Source organism: Protopterus annectens, chromosome 8.part1 (assembly GCF_019279795.1).
Source record: "Protopterus annectens isolate FY-2018-M chromosome 8.part1, PAN1.0, whole genome shotgun sequence".
NCBI classification, from domain to species: Eukaryota; Metazoa; Chordata; order Ceratodontiformes; family Protopteridae; genus Protopterus; species Protopterus annectens.
Genome location: NC_056742.1, coordinates 353,309,605 through 353,327,635, shown reverse-complemented (window position 1 = coordinate 353,327,635; position 18,031 = coordinate 353,309,605). Strand labels below are relative to the sequence as shown.

General features: G+C 36.0%; 1 protein-coding gene across 1 annotated transcript in view; it reads left to right on the top strand.

Annotated features, from left to right (window-relative positions):
* Positions 1–272: 272 nt before the first annotated feature.
* LOC122810353 (fatty acyl-CoA hydrolase precursor, medium chain-like) overlaps positions 273–18,031 on the top strand; it is a 269,878-nt gene continuing 252,119 nt past the window's right edge. The window contains exons 1-2 of the mRNA XM_044081932.1: positions 273–434; positions 16,320–16,527. Coding sequence (XP_043937867.1) covers positions 386–434; positions 16,320–16,527 — 257 coding nt within the window. The 5' untranslated portion in view covers positions 273–385. The remainder of the gene's footprint in view (positions 435–16,319; positions 16,528–18,031) is intronic.

The window sequence follows — 18,031 nt, the reverse complement described above, 5'->3', positions numbered from 1 at the left end:
GTAAAGCCGTATAATTTTCCTGATAGGAGCTTCCTCCCTGCAGATCTCAGTTGCTACTCAGATCATGAAACTGGTCATACAGAAATGTGCAAGCTCTAAATGCAGTACAATGTGCCTTGCAGGTAAAAGGATACGGCAAGCACTACACCTTGTCCGAATAACAAATGAGGAATGCTGCTATTGGCTAAGATCGTATGCTGACATCATCTATAGTTATAAATGAAATGGAAGTCTGCCAATAATGCAACTCCCATACATCTGTGTCGTTAAACAGTTCAGAGAGAGCTGTTTCTGACAGATGACCTTACTTGTTTCAGTTTGTTTGTAGTTACTGAAGGAGAGAACAGAACCCTGTGCATATTAAAAAGGCTATTACAGGAAGAAAATGAAACTCTCGTTACTGTTCCTGCTTGTCTGTATATGTGAAGGGATTGGTAATATTTTTTTTAATTCTTGCCTTAGGTTTTAAGAATAGGAAAGCAAATACTATGCTTTGTTTATCCTGTATGTTGGGCTCGCCTTATCATTACTTACACCTTTGCGTTTCTAGATGAAGTCTAAGACCTAATGTCTAAAAATTCTGGCTTATCTGTCTATGAAAGTGAATTTATAAAATGAGTTAGGAGTGAAAGTTTGGTGCATTATGTTGGCAGAATCTTCTTACAGTTTAGAAAAATAATTAAAAATAATATGCCTTCAGTTGTGAAAGACCTTATGGAAAGACACCCGTGTTAGCTGCTTTCTTAGGTTACAAGTGATGAGCACTAGTTTTAGTGCAGGACTTTAGAGGAACTAATACCTGTTTATCCTTATGTGCAGGCCAGCACACAAATATAAAATATCTTGGCCTGTATATATTATACTGGAGCAGATTTACAGATACAAAAGGTGTTATAATTTCTAATCAGTCTTTGTTTTGAGTAAAAAAACATCCACTTTTCAGTACAATACATATAGTGTTTCTTATTTTTAAATAGTTTATCATCTACTAATTTCATTTTAGGCTCCATCAGGCGAAAGCCAGGGTACCTTTTTGGCTAGGCTTATATAGGCCCTAGGGCCAATAGCCTAGTACCTACCTATGAACCTATGAATTTCTGGGTCTTTTTATCTCTCACTTTCTGTTTCTGTCTCAGAAAGTCTAATGTGTGCTCATTTCTGCCTGTTAACCACTCTGAGTTTCACAGACGTTTAAAAGCATATGGTTTCCTTGACAGCCTAGTCCTTTTGTTTAAGACAGCAGTAAAATCAACAAATGTGTTCATTAAGACTATTAGAGCATAGACCAAACACCTCTCTGCAATTCAGAAAGTTGGGGAAAAAATTTGAAAGTTTCACCCTATATATTTTTAATAGTGGGATGTGCCAAGCTACCAGTTTTGTTATCTCAAATAAAAATATATTTGATTCTTTTCATTCCAAAATAACGTTGCATATACAGACAAGGAGAAAATAAAAAGAGAAGTATAAAATACTTTTAAGACACAGCATTTTGTTGCTGTTTACTCTTCCTTCCCATTCTTCCAAACATGTTAGTATTTATTATTTCTGTGTATTTATCTTATATAAGCATGTTTTAGAATGTGGTGATTATTTAACAGTGAGACCTTAGAAAAACACATTTACTGTGTGTTTATATATTTGTTTGAATGCTGGTTTGTGCAGTGCTTTGCAATTTCTTTGAAGTCTTCAATGAATCAACAAGTAGCTCTGAAAGAAAACCAGTTCTCATTTATGAGTAAGTAAGGTATGATCAGTTGTGAGGTATGTGATGTGATCTGTTACTTGACTTTTACCTGTATCAGTGTGTGGTATGGCTGCACTTAGTGGAGTAAGGATAAGCTGAGCTTTATCAAGTTATAGGATTCATAGGTTCATAGGTAGGTACTAGGCTATCGGCCCAAGGGCCTACATAAGTCTAGCCAGCAAGGTTTCATAGCTTACACCACCCAAGAAAGTTATTTTCCTGTGCCACTGTCCAGCAGAGACACAGAAGTGATCCCCGGGCTGTATTTCCTATTTCCCATCCACTCATCAAGATTTTTCTTGAAGAGTGCTAATGAAGAACTTTGCTTGACATAGATGGGTAGCTTGCTCCAGAGTATAGGAAGTCTCTGGGACAGGAATCTATCCCTCCAGTGTGTCCTGTTTATTGGGGTGACAAGATTTAGGTCCCTAGAGCGTGTACCTTGGAGGGATTGGGATTTCTTTAGGTGTAGCATGTCCAACAGCTCTGGGGTTTGACATAGCTTTATATGTTAGGCAGAGATCACCTCGGAGTAGGCGATATGCTACGGAGTAAAGCTGGAGTTTTTTGAGGCGGTCAGTGTAGGGCATTTGTTTGAGGCTAGTAATCCTCTTTGTGAGGTACTTCTGTGGCCTTTCCAGCTGCTGCAGATGTCTTGTGAGGTACATTCCAAAAGGGGCGTTGTACTCTATAATGGGTCTAATGATTGACGAGTAGAGGGGAACAATGACCTCAATTTTCCTGGATGAGAACCCTTTTATGATGAGGTGTGCCACATAGAAGGACTTCCTGACTACTGTGGCAATGTGACTATCAAAGGAGAGACTACTGTCCACCTGGGTCCCAAGGTCTTTTATCATGCATTCATATACATATAATTCTAGTCTTGGAATCATGAGCCACAAAATCATAGACCGCACACATGTACATTGCACATTAGTGGTAGTCTGAACTAAGTGCTAAACAGAAACCTAACAAACAGAAACATTCTACCAACCAAGAAGCCTAGATTAATTTGCAATGGATCGTCTGACTAGCAGCTGAAGTCTGTATGAAAACCATACTGATTAACTTCACTAAACATGGCTGCTTAAACTCATGGATAGTAAGTGGGAGGGGAAAAAACTAAAGCAATTAACTATAACAGCAACAGTAGCTGGTGGCCACGGTGGTGCAGTGGTTAGCATTGCCGCCATACAGCAAGAGGTTCTCCAGTTCGATCCTCGGCTGGGGTGCCTTCTGTGCGGAGTCTGCATGTCCTTCCTGTGGTCGAGTGGGTTTCCTCCGGGTGCTCCGGTTTCCTCCCACATCCCAAAGACATGCTGTAGGTGGACTGGACACTCTAAATTGGCCCTAGGTGTGAGTGTGTGCAAGCGTGTGCCTTCTGTGGAAGGTTGGGCACCGGGCTGGCAACTTGACACTGTAAAACTCCACTGCCAATCATGAGCGGACAAAGTGATCCGCTGTGGCGACCCCTAACCAGGAAAAGCCGAAAGAAGAAGAAGAAGCATCAACAGTAGCTGTTACAAGGACCTTCCATTCCCTTTCCTCTTGCTTACTTAAGTCTTAAAAATGTGCTTTCAGTGACAGGAAATAAATGAATGAATGAACAGAACTAATTCAAATAACTGCAGCATTTGCAGTTACAATTATAAGGATGTGTGTGTCTGTCTCTGTCTCTATGATGGAAAAGGTTTGCACTGCACTGGGTAGCAATGACCTTATATGCATTACAGTGGCTATATCTCCTCTGATTATATATATATATATATATATATATATATATATATATATATATATATACTCATTCATTAGATCATTATTAGACATCTGAGTGGTGTGCAACCAACACATGTGTGTGTGTGTGTGTGTGTGTGTGTGTGTGTGTGTGTGTGTGTGTGTGTGTGTGTGTGTTTGTGTGCAACCACCTGTGTATATGTGTACTTGTTTTTAGCTCAACATATATGTGCATGCCAACGTTGTTACATAAGATATATTTGAATGTAAAATACTTCATCTGACAACAGCTACATATCCTACATTAACTTTGAAACATTAGGTAGAAGAGCTGCTTTTTCATGACCAACTTTGAAACATTAGATCGAGGAATTATTTTACATAAGAATATAAAAAAATGTACATATTAATAAAAGGCAAATACAAACCAGTTTAAAAAGAACCTCTGGGATTGGGCTTCACTACAGCCCTTGATCCATTACATTCTGTAGTCGTTTAGTTCCCTGTAATGCCCACCCTCTCTGGCATTACTCATTACCTCATGCTACTTTGCTTGTTATTTGGTGGGAGCTTATTTGAAATGTAGGATGTTCCTTTGGGAGAGCTATCTACCCCAGCAGCATTTATGTTATGTTATGATTTAGGCTTATGACGATAATGTAGGCATTTGTACAATCATGCAGGAGTTCAAGCAAAACAGGGCTATTTGCAGCCACATAGGCAGAGGAGTCTATAAGAGACAGAATGGCGTGACAAGGCCTTAGATGTTCTGTACAGCTTAGATAGTGCATACCAAAGGTTTTTGGGATAGGAAACATTGTATTTTTCAGATGCTTGGACAGATACATGCCAAACTGGGCATTATATTGTAATATAAACTTGATTAGGATGGAGCAGAATTGAAAAATAAGTTATTTAGACCTGCAGAACGTGTCTTTAGTATTAATTTGGATAGATATAATGATTTCTTATTGGCAGCTGATACATGGTGGTAAAATGAGAGTTCACTGTCTATGATTGTGCCCAGTTCTCTAATGACAGTATCATTTATGATGGGTTGTCATTTATGTGGTATGTTTAGGAGTGTTTTTTATCCCAAAGAGGACAGTACTACATTTTTTACATTAGTCTGTGGTAAGACCCCCTTTGAGAATGTGGATGCTGTATGGAGTGTTGATGACAGTCCCAAGTTTGTAGTCATCTGCAGTCATGATTACCAGACACCCTTGAGATCAGCTTTGGTTTCAATGAAACATATGCTGAAGAGCAGTGGCCCCAGAACAAAGTAACGTGGGACACCACTGATGGCAAGCCTTTTTGAGGAAAGTCTACCACCAACCTGGCTGAATGCCTTATGTCTCTTAGCCAATTTACCACCCAATGACTTACATACGATTTATATTTAGAGGGGGTAAGCATTTATGAAGAACAGATTGACAAGATTAACACTTCTGGAGAGCAGGAAGCCAATTTGGTCAAGCATATTGGCATTTATAAAGTTCAAAAATGTCTGCTCATACTTGCTGTTGGTAGTATATGCTTGCCATTTTATGTATTTGTAGTTGCAGTGAGCTATAAGAAGGAAATGTGGTTTTATAGGTAACTTTTTTAATCTGAAGGGGTCAGAGATGGAGTTATAATATAATAAACAATTTTACCGAGTGCATCTATGACATCAGCCAATTCTGCAGTTATGTTATGGGGACCTGGGAAAAGACAATAATTATAAACAGAAATGGGTACTGCTCTGTTATATGGAAGGCTGTAATCACCATGGGGTGCACAGTGATGTTGTATAGTTTTGTAGCAATGATTTGATCATAAAGTTCACTAAACCTTTACATAAGGAAAGGAATCTTAGGAAGGTTCTGTGCATGTACCAGCAATCATAATCTTACATTGTATGATCACTCCAATAAGTATTTTGATTGAAAAATGTCTAGCTTATTACCTTTTGCTTAAGAGGATATATCACTGCCAAACATGTATTGTGTGTGAGTACACTCGCATGGTGTCCGAGGCACTGTTGTAACAAGATTACAAAGACTACAGCTGCAGACAGGAGTGCTTTCTTGGTCATAACAATACTTAAACATAGGTGATATACATGAGTCCATGTGCAGTATTATGCAATCATGCATCCTATAAGTTATGAATCATTGAACTATTCGATACATCAGTCCTTAGTAAAAACTACATTAATATGGTAGCTGAAATTTGCAGGCAGTTTTAAAGCAGATTGCAAAAATTTTGGACTAGCAGAATGAAGAACCTCTGCCATTCTGCTGTCCTTTCTCTGAAGTGGCTTGCTACCCTTCCCCATTGAGGACATCTTGGGTGGCTGGGTTCACCCAAGTCATTACTTTGCAGTGCTGAAGTATTAAAGAGCCAGGAGTCCTGCTATGTTAGGAGTAGGTAGTGACATGCCATAACATGCTGTGTTAATGAATTTCATTACCTGTGTCTAGTGTAGAACAAACTTACCCAAAGACTTGGTAGGTCTGCAGAGTCTGTCTGAAGGTGCCACTTCAAGTGAAAGGTGTCTTACCTCACAGCACCACCTGAATAGCAGAATTTGTACTGCAGGCAGGGGGCCTATGTGATGCACCATGTTTGCAATGCAGAAGGAGCTGGACAACCATGAGTCCACCATGCCTATCAGTGCCGCCTGCAGGTAGACAGGAGACTATAGGCATGATTGTCAAAACAGTCATCATGCCTGCATTTTCACCGTCCATGATAAGGGGTAGGCATGTGACACCACCAGCCCGTCAGACAATTCAGTATATTTTTAAGTTAGAAATATTTGTGATTAGTCCTCAATCAATTACAGGGATGGCACACACAGCACCAAAATCAATCCAAAACGATGCCAGCAATGTACATAAAAGTTGGAGACTCATATATACCTTGGTATTAACAATACTGACAGCAAGGTCACCAAACTTAAAAGAACATTACAGTCCTAAACCAATTAAGTTTCTCTTTGGTTGGTTAGCCTCAGAAGAATGGGAGTTGGTGAATCAGCTACTGACTATATAGCCATAACATCAGCTGCTGAGGCAGCAGCAAGAAGTGGTGACCAAGGAGTGATCAGTGCCTGTTATAGTTGTATCTCTAGGACCTGCTACTGGACATCAGTAATGAGGGAAGAAGGGGGCCTTCCAGGACATATTAGTGGATGAGTCTATTAATTTATTTCAGAAGTACTGGCCAGCTGAAAGTCTACAATGATAGTATTTTTCAAAATGAAATCCAAAAGATGGAAGTAGGTGAAAAAAAGACTATTAGGTAACCTCACAGTTTCCCGGCACAACATTCTGTACCTTATGAGGGGAAAACAGGACCTTGCTCAAACTATGCTAAGTAAGGATGGGAAGTACTGACCACACCTGAGAGATTGTAAGAAGGTTCAAAGAACATTTTGAAGACTTCCTTAATGGTCTTCAGAAATCATAAAAGAAGCCCAGAGATACTTATAAATTTTACACCATAAAGTCCTAGATTCTAAAAGAACTCAGTGTGTGTGTGTGTGTGTGTGTGTGTGTGTATGTGTGTGTATGTATATATATATATATATATATATATATATACACACACACACACACACACACACACACACACACACACACACACACACACACTATACTAAGCAATTACATCACATCTGAATCCAAAATATAGACCTCTGGTAGCCACCATTCAGAGTATGGAGGTTGCTGGAGTCATATGCCTGGTACAAAGGAGAGCTCAAGCTTGACTTGCTGAAAAACTTCAGCACTGTAAATTACTGCAGGTTGCCAATGTACAATGTACAAAGCTGAAGTGAAAGAGTATTCCACAGAATTCAGTGAGCTGAGCTGACTAAGCAATAGCTCTACCTGTCTGTAGAAAACAGTACAGCAAGCAGCACCTGGTGGGAAACCAGAGTACCTACAGTACCAAGTTTCACTTACAGGTAAAAATGTGCTGCACAATCTAGGAGCAATAGAGGTATAACTAATGACCACATGCATGCAAGGTTTGGTGGTATGTGATATAAATCACAAATAATGCACAAAGCAGCAAAAACATTACAGTGTTATAGCTCTGACCAAGATCAAACCAAAACAGGAAAAAAAATAGTTTCACTGAGATTAACTCAGCTTCTTCATTTACTTGGCAAAGCCAGTTTTTCCTTTTTTCCCCATTGTACCTGCAATAAATTTGAATTCTAATGTTTTTCAGTGATGGATTTTTGTGGTAATGTCATGAGACACAATACCATATATCCTGGATATAAAGATGAAGGCAAAATTCTTAGCAAGGAGAGACTAGAGAGGTGCAGTCTCTTCTCTAAGAATTCTACCTTCATCTACGTATCTAGGCTCTATAGTGTTGTGTCCCATGACATTACCACAACGATTCATCACTGACTTTTGCCTTCAGGTAATGTTGTATAAAATGTGTTTTTGTGTCCCCTTGTGTTCATATATGGTATTTGTTATGGGCAGTCTTTTGTTTGCACAATCAACAGGAACCCAGTTCCAGGCTCACATCTGGAAGTTCATTGCTCCCAGTCCCACAAGTCCAACTACAGCCCCCATTCCCCACCTGAGCAGTGACTTGTCCCACTTAGACTGCAAAGTCAGTCGAGTGGCATGCTCTTGAATATTTCAACCATCCTCCCCAGGAACACTGAATAGTCTGTATAGCAGTTTGGTGTACAAGCACAATCACCAGAGTTTATTTCCTTGCAACTCTCAGAAGCAATTCTGTAATCTACCAAATGAATTTCCAACTGCAAAGCTCTCACTCTGAAAATACCAACTGCCTCTCATGAGAAACAACTCCAGAAATGGATAAGTACTGCCTTTCCGCAGACTCTTTCCTGTCAATGAGGTGACATTCTACATCATGAAAGCCATTTTCCAGTGTACAGCATAGGTTTCCTGAATTTATTCTGCTGATACCTAGATGGTATTGCACATGACCCCCACCCTACACCATGCAGTTGATGAATCCTAGGGATGTCATCCTGCTACCATTTCAAACTAAGCATGGCTGGGTTACATACGAGACTTGGTCACCAGGCCTTCACTAGTGGTCCTTGCCAACACTATTACCTTCAGAAATGGATGTTAGAAGACTTCGGTCTACTTCAGTCAGGATCCTATCAGTTATATCTATGACTGTCAAGGGGTTCTTCCTTTTGTATAGAGGACATTTGTTAGACATCCTCAGCACCGAGCTTTTTGCAAATATGAGAAGAAAAAAAAAACAAGAGCATGTCATGTAAGTCATGCTGTACAACCTGTTTTTTGAAAGATAATGTGACTTTTGTTATTTTATTTAAAAGTTGGATCACTTCAATACTACAACTCAGTCCCAAAAGGACATTTAATAGGTAGGTCATCATATACAACAATTTATACAAGCACAAACATACTTCTGATTTCATTAAAGATACTAACACATTTATAGGACAGTAACAAAATCAGAACATTTAAGAGTCAAGAGTATATCACTGTTTGTACTGCACAGCATAGACGCATACCTCTCAAATGGTCTAAATTTCGTAGAATATCAAGATTTTTGCCTCATATTTTGGTCTTTTCATCATAAAATTTGTGGGTTCCTACCAGATTATTGAGGACTGAAATCATTAAATAATGACAGACATTTCAGTTTCAGACTTCTTTCCTTCAGTAAAAACAAAATGAAACCTCAGGCAAAGCTAGAACTTCAACTGAGTGACCTCCCAAACCTCTTGTATCAGAGGCAAATGGAATATATGCAAATGATCATTGTGAACATCAGGTGTTTCAGCTAATTGGTGATTCTGAATATCCATGACTTATTTCGTCGTTTTACTGGACAGTATCAGGCCAGTAAAGCCAAACCCCACTAGCTGTGGATATGCATATTTCGACCTTGCTATGACCTCATCAGCACAGCACGAGCAGTGTGTTTGACTAAACATTAGAAACACAGGGCTGTTATACCCAGCTGATGTCCATTATCATTAGGGTCACTGCAAAAATATCCCAAACAACAAACTAAAACATCGAGTGAGAAGGTCACTGAAAAAACAATCAGTAAAAACAAAATGAAACCTCAGGCAAAGCTAGAACTTCCACTGAGTGACCTCCCAAACCTCTTGTTTCAGAGGCACATGGGATATATGCAAATGATCCTTATGAACATCAGGTGTTTCAGCTAATTTGTGATTCTGAATGTCAATGACTTGTTTTGTCATTTTACTGGACAATTTCAGGCCAATAAAGCCAAACCTCACTAGCTGTGGATATGCATATTTCGGGCTTGTTATGACCTCATCAGCACAGCACGAGCAGTGTGTTTGACTAAGCATTAGAAACACAGGGCTGTTATACCCAGTTGATGTCCATTATCATTAGGGCCACTGCAAAAATATCCCAAACAACAAACTAAAACATCGAGTGAGAAGGTCACTGAAAAACCAATCAGTAAAAACAAAATAAAACCTCCAGCAAAGCCAGAACTTCATCTGAGTGACCTCCCAAACCTCTTGTATCAGAGGCATATGTCACTGTATAGTAACAGCCTGCTAGTAGATGTACGTACAATAAAATTATGTATGTGTGTATGGTTTCCTAGGGTCCTGGGATAACAATTTTAATGCTGGTAATATAGAAATATTGTCATTAAGACCCTTTCCACTACATGCATCTAATTTTAATTACGGTTATGCTACCAATAATAAAAAAGGTACTTTTAGATGTGGGAGATGTCCCCAATGTTCCTTTATAGCTGATGAAAAGATAGTGAAGTTACCCAGTGTTAGAACAACCCTGAAAACTACAAAATACAGTAGCAGTTACACAAAAGGAGTTGTATACCTGGCCTACTGCAAATCCTGTTGGTGTTATTACATTGGGAAGACCGAAAGACACCTAAGGAAACGAATTTATGAACACATCAGGGACATCAATCGCAAAAATGAAAATAATGCACTATATAGGCATTCATCAGTCTGTATGGAAGCGAATTTTAAATTCTGGGTATTAGAGATAGTGGAACCTTTAGAAAGAGGAGGTGACTGGGAAACTAGAGTGACATATAGGGAAATGATGTGGCAATTAAAATTAGATGCATGTAGTGGAAAGGGTCTTAATGACAATATTTCTATATTACCAGCATTAAAATTGTTATCCCAGGACCCTAGGAAACCATACACACATACATAATTTTATTGTACGTACATCTACTAGCAGGCTGTTACTATACAGTTAGGGTTGTATATATTCCTTTTATATGTATACCAATGTATTTTACATGTATATATTTAAATATATTTGTTACATTTAGACTTTATATATTTATACACATTTTTACATCCTATTATGTAAATTTTTCATCAGAATATATATTCATATATATATATATATATATATATACATATATATATTTTTTAGATTAGTTCTAGTTCATGTATTGTATTATATATATATTCACATTTTTTTATATATGTTTATATTTATGTATTGTACATTTTATTCTAGGAATATACCTATGTATGAAGAGATTTATACCAACATTCAATACAGGTTGTTATAGCACTTTAAAGGAATGGTGGACAGTTAATTAATTAATTATCAATCAATTATGCAAAGCACATTCAATCATTGTTATTGGCTATGACATAAAAGAATGCCATTGACTGCTTTTTTGATTCTGAAGAGGTCTGTGGTACGGAGACGAAAGCGCTCAATCCTGTTTTATTTTTGTTATGGAATAACATTCATATTTTGCTACTCTTGTTTTTCGATGGTTCCTGGAATTATTGGTGGGGTTTTTTGAAGCAAGAAGACAGCCTTTATAGATCCGTGGTGCTGTGTTTTATTTTTGGGTTATAACTGTGTCTAGGTCTGTTACAAGCTGTATTTTTGTATAAGACTGAAATGGGCTGTATGTGGAGATAACGTCTTTCACATATAAAATTATGAGGAGTGTGGGTAAGTTAGTGAGCAGTTTGTTATTAAAGGTAGAAAACAGAAGATGCATGAGGAAGACACTTAATGGACTTTTATGGTTAGAAGAAGTAGACACTACCTCAACTTCAACTGTAAGGAATCTGTTCAAAATGTAGTTATTAAACCACAGAATTAGATGAGGCAGAGCCAACTTTTAAGTATCTGCTCAAAATGCAATTGTTTAACAATTAGCATGCAATTCGGCTGCTACCAGGGAAAAGCAGGGTATCCTAGAAAAAAAAAAAAAGATTTGTGAGGTTCCCTTTTTTTTCTTTGTACTTGCGATGTTCTCTTTGTCCACATTAAGAAGTATTTCATCTCCACAAGCCAAAGAGATGTGGAGGTGTTATATCCAGTCCAAAGGTCATGTTAGTATTTAGAACAAAGACAGTAAGTTTTGATACACTTTCACTGACAGAACTAGTCACCTTTTGTGGAGAAGTATATTTGATTTCTATTGTGGATATAGCAATAGCACAATACAGATATTTTCCTGACATATCCAAAATGCAAATATAATTATGGACGGTGATCAAAATTAAATGGAAGAAAGCTGGGTTTAGCTTACTGCAGGGATTGTAGTGATAAGCTGAACATTGTTTGTTGTTTGTGGAATGAAGTTTATGTATTTTGAGAAATGGCTTAAATAATGGATTCTTCTGTATGGGTCTCATTCTACTTCATGATAGGGAGGGATTAAATAAATGCTGCAGTGGATTAAGTTTATAAATCCTTGCAGAATCTTATAAACCAGGCTAAGACAGTATTGCAGTGTGCAGTGGTGCCTGCTGGAATTTTCTCTAGCAGGTCCTCAGGTTCTTTTCTTTTAATGTGTCATAGGTAGAATGGGGTATCATAACGTGGTGGGACTGGAATATGAGATTACTTAGTATTTGTGCAACATGAAACCATTCATCGATTTGAAACTCATTAAGGAAATAACTGGCAGTGAGTGGTCCATTTGTAAACTGAATATAGTTTCCTCAGGGAATTACTATGATTACTCACATTTCACTTAATTGAGATGCAAGTAATCATAGCAGAAACAACTAATAGTTACATCACTCTTCCAAATTATAAAAAATACATGTATTATAAAACAACTGTTTTGTAGGGGGGTTTCCCCCTATACTACTCATTGTGGGGATTCTTCTAACACTTCCTATATTCTGTATATGCTAACTCTGAGGTCGTGCAAACTCAGGAAAAAAGAGTAAGGATGCAATTGTTTTCTTTGTGATCAAAAACCCAATCACAACACTGGGAACAAGTTTCAAAGTTGTAAAAATAACAACAACATGAAAATCCACTGGTGATCTTCTGTGGCATGATATGTCACATGATCAACAGTACTTCTCCCTTTCCTAAAAGGGTCCATTTTTGGGATATTATCTGACATCTGATTATGACATGTTTACTACTGAAAAACAAATTACATCCAAAGTCGTTCGCTGCTGTGAGTGAAATAATTCACTTGTTCTTCTCTATTTGTTTACAACAAACTTCTTTTATTAGATAAAAACACATACATGAATGTAATAAGGTTAAGCGCTTTCATTTACATCAAAGTAGACTTCTTCTGAAGCGCGTAACCTTACATTCATTTATGTGTTTTTTATCTAATAAAAGAAGTTTGCTGTAAAGAAATAGAGAACAACAAGTGAATTCTTTCACTCACAGCAGCGACCGACTTTGGATGTAATTTGTTTTTCTTTGTGGACTTTTGCTGACAGAGGTTTACAGATGTTTACTGCTGAATTATTATGGCTTACTGAAAATGTACCTAAAATACTTTTGTCATGTTATAAATATTACATTGCATCCTGCTGATCAGGCTGACTTTATTGAAGAGCTGGGTTCCAATCTAGATTTTGAAACTATATCTGTCTTTGAAGAATCATTGACTGATCAGTTGGCATATATTCTACAATAGTGAAAGGCAATTATTTGTACTTAAGTTCTCTAAAGAACATGGTTAATAGATTTTTCAATAAGGCAGAGTGATATTCTCAATCTACGTATTACTAACATTCCAAAACAGAATCTGTGTTATCATTAGTCTGGGCCCGATTGGTAATTCTTTTTTGTTAAAAACATATAAGCTTTCACATGGCAGCAAGAAATTCCTGTATAAGTGCATGCTAACTACGATATTTGCAGAAATATGAGAACATTTAGTTAATGGTATAATTAGCAATACAAATAATACTGGATGTCTCTCAAGATGTGCAATTTATAGTTCAATATTAAAGATGCTTTTTTTTTTTTTAGGTTTCACCTAATGTCATGCAATAGTTTGTAAGTCATTTGTTTTTGAAGTAATTAAGTATATGTGGAAATACTGCTTACTTTAATAATTACATACAAACAACCAGCAATACTTCCAGTATTGTGTGATATAAAACACCATATACCTCAGTAAAATGTAGGTCTCTCAGTTTTGAAAATATGAACATAACTATGCAAATATGAATAATAAGTGGCAAACAAAGATTAATTTCTCTACTGCTGGACATCCTAGAATATCATTCATAGTAATTTTGTTAATAACTCCTTGCTGTTTCTAGTACTGCATATTATTATCTGCTAATTCACTTAGTTAAAGAAGCCAGACACAAAAGAAGGTCTGGATGCTATACGGAGGCATGGGTATGAACTAAAAGTATACACAAAGGGTGTTATGACATCTACTAATACACCCCTAATCATGGTGTTTAATTATTTGTTACTTATCAGTTTTGTTGTCCATACTTAGAAGTGTGCAAATGTTACTCTAATCCAAAAACGATAAGCTGTGAATAGGATTTCAAACTATCCTCCCATTAATTTGACAATCTTATGATAAAGTATTTTGAAAGATGCCTCCTCTCTTTATTAAAGATTAGTATGGTTTCTATAAAGACAGATCTACTTTTACTAATGTAACTAACTTTTATGAATCAAAGATTATAGCTTTGGACCATGGTATTAGTGCTGGGTTGATGTTTCTGGATTTGTCTAAAGCATTCAATACCATTCCTCATAGTAGACTATATCATAGACATCTATGTGAATACCTTAATCATCAAATGGGTTTAGTTAAGATATGTAACTATATTTTAGTTTAAGTACCTATCAAAGATGGAGTTCAACATGAGTCAGTGCTGGGACCAGTCCATTTCAGTATGTTTTTTTTTTTTTGAATTTCTCTGTCTTAATTTCTGAATGGCAAATACTGCTTATGATTTAAAAGTTGGTACTTTAATAACAAAGCCAGAGTGTTGTCAGATTATCAATACTGTCTTAGCAGAATTAATTAATGGTTGATTGACAACGGGCTAAAAAAAAAAATCTAGTCAAAAGTTGCTAAATGTACTGTGATAGATTTCAGGCTAAGTTAGATCTGTTGTTGATTGATTCTGTAAACACCATAGTTATAGAATATAAGTGTCACCATCTCAATAACTTTTCAGTTAAAAACATGTACTGGTAGTAAAAACCAAGGCTGTTGTTGCTTCTCAGCTTATTTTGAGAAATATCACTTCATGTTACGTACTAACATTTGTTAAACTATTTACTGCCTATGTAAGGTGGATACTTGAATGCAATCCTTTGCTCTGTGCTAGTATTAAGGAAAACATTTTTTAAGAGTTTCAGATGAACTTGATAAGAAGTCTATATTCCCTTTGTTATGGGTATCTAAGGGGAAAACTTTGGTCTGTAAAGTACTACATAATGAGGAAATGAATTCCATTTTCTACTTAGAATTACTTTAAAATAGTAAAGTCTCTAGACATAAGCATATTATACTTAAAATGACCTCCCACAGAAGCATGAGGAGGACTAAATATATTTCTTACTTAGCTGCTCATTAACAGAACAAAGCTGTCATTGTCTATAAAAGAGACATTTCTTGATTATTGGACGGGGCCACTAGTTTACTCAACAATGCTGGAGTCTGTGTTCTGAAAGGCCTTTTGGTCTATACACAGTTTACTAGGACTACTGAACCATTAACATAGCTTCATTCTTCATTTGATGGCAGATGCATACAGAGTATTCATTGCAGACAATATGCTTCACAAATACACTATTTCTGTCAGGTCCTCCACTGCACATGGGCTCTGCCACAAATTGCACTTAAATGTTCACTTTCAGGATTTGCATTATTGACTCCCAAACTACCAACATGAAATCCACATAGAAATCTCTTTTCAGATGGCAGAGGTCCTATGAGGGTATAAGTAAACTGAAAAAAAAGGAAAAGTCCTGAGAGATGATTAGCTATCCACAGAATTTTATAAGAAACTATAACATAAGTTTCCCACATTAATTTTAAATCAACTTTGATGAGGAAATATCTTAGTCCACACTCTTTTGTGATATGTCAAACTTGGTCCTTAGAAAATACCAAAATGTTCTACAAGCAAGATTAAAAAAATATGTACTTGTTTGACAGAACCCACAAAACAGTCATACATAATTTATTACCCACATAATTCTTTATGTATATCACTTTACTTTCCCAAGTTTTCGGAAATATTTCCAGCTATCCACAGAGCCTCCCTGAATAGATTTCACAACATTTTATTGTTATATAATTGTGTATTGTTTACATATGCAAGAGACTAACAGTATTGCAATATAATCCTAGAGAAAGTGTCAGAAGCTTTTAATGAAGCATATGATGTGAAATTGCTAGGAGATAAATCTGGTGGATCTTGATTGGAAATGTATTACTTAACCTCAGCAACAGTAAGTTTTACATATTTTTTTACTTTAGGTAAAGTATATCAAGAGATAACATTTTGTACTTGATGTGAACCTTTTACTAATGTATTTCTTTCTTTTTTAAATCTAAGATGGCAGAAAAGATCATCCAATTGTTACTACTAAGTATGGGCAAATAAAAGGAAAACGTCTTGAAGTGAGGGGGATAGAAAACGACATCTATGCCTATCTAAGCATTCCCTTTGCAAAGCCTCCTGTAGGACCACTGAGGTTTTCTCCACCTCAGCAGCCTGAACCCTGGAATGGAGTCAGAGATGCCTCTAACTCCCATCCACCAATGTAAGAAATGTTTAGCTTTATGCAGATAATAAATGTTTGTATTCCACTTATAGAAGTTAAATATATGTATTAAATTGATACACTTCCTTGTGCTCAGACAGCATTAAAGGCAGAGTCTTGTTTATAATTAATTACAGTTCTGAGACATCACTTTTAGCACAAGGTTACTGCTAAAAAGGGTAATGCATTTCATAATGTCTTTAAACAGGTCTTTCAAACATCAAGTGTTCTGTCACTGAATTTTCATTTGTCTTCAAAAGACTGATGTCATTTCCTAACGTAAGCAATAAACTAGGCATGTGATGACTTTTTACTATAGCTCTCAAGAGTAGATGATTTTGAGGAGTAGATCCTTATTTTGTGCCAAAATCTTTGTTTCAGAATAAGCTCATTACACAATAAGGTTTTTCAAGTAAATATTCAAGTAACACATATTAATCAGATGTGTAAACCAGACAGCAGATTCTGCATGATATTGCTTTAGATTTGATTATCTAAATGTCAGAGTCAGTGGCACAACAGGTAGCACACTCACCTTTACCACAGAAAGCTGTGGGATCTATTCCCATACCCTGCAGACTGATTAATGACAGACACTACAGTGCAGCTTAACGGGGGTGCTCTACTCCTGAATATGTCATCCTTCAGATGAGATGTTAAACCAAGCCCACATCTACCTGAGTTGGTAGTAGCTCAGGTATCAAAAGGATTACAGGTCTTTTATTTATACACATATACACAAAAAGAACTCTTATTTACAACATATTTACACATATTTATAAATGTGTATATATATATATATATATATATATATATATATATATATATATATATATATATACACACACACACACACACATATATATATATATATATATATATATATATATATATACAAATATATATATATATATATATATACATATATATATAAATATCTATATCTATATATATATATATATATATATATATATATATACAAATATATATATATATATATATATATATATATATATATATATATATATATACATACATACACACAAATATATTTACACAAATTCACAATTTAGTTTAGAATCATATTCAATTTTCATCTATATTAGAGCCCCCTCCTTCTCCCATAACCACTTACTGATTTGATGTAATATTGTTGCTAAAATCCTAGTTACCATTAAACACAATTTCATTTATTCTTTCATTCCATATAACCCATAAGATATAATATAATTTTGTACCTATTCTTTAACATATACTTTACTTCTATTCTTATAGCATCCTTATTTACTCATCCATGTTTATTTTATCCACATCTTTTATATCTTCAAAAAATGTTCTTTAGATAGTTTTCCCCATAACTTTTTTTTATTTTTTACAGTTCAAAAACTCCCCATAACTTTTTTTTATTTTTTACAGTTCAAAAACACATGTAGTTTCTTCTTTTTGACATTGTAAACATTTTCTATCACTTTTCTTTTTATATGCCATACTTCCCTTTACTGGT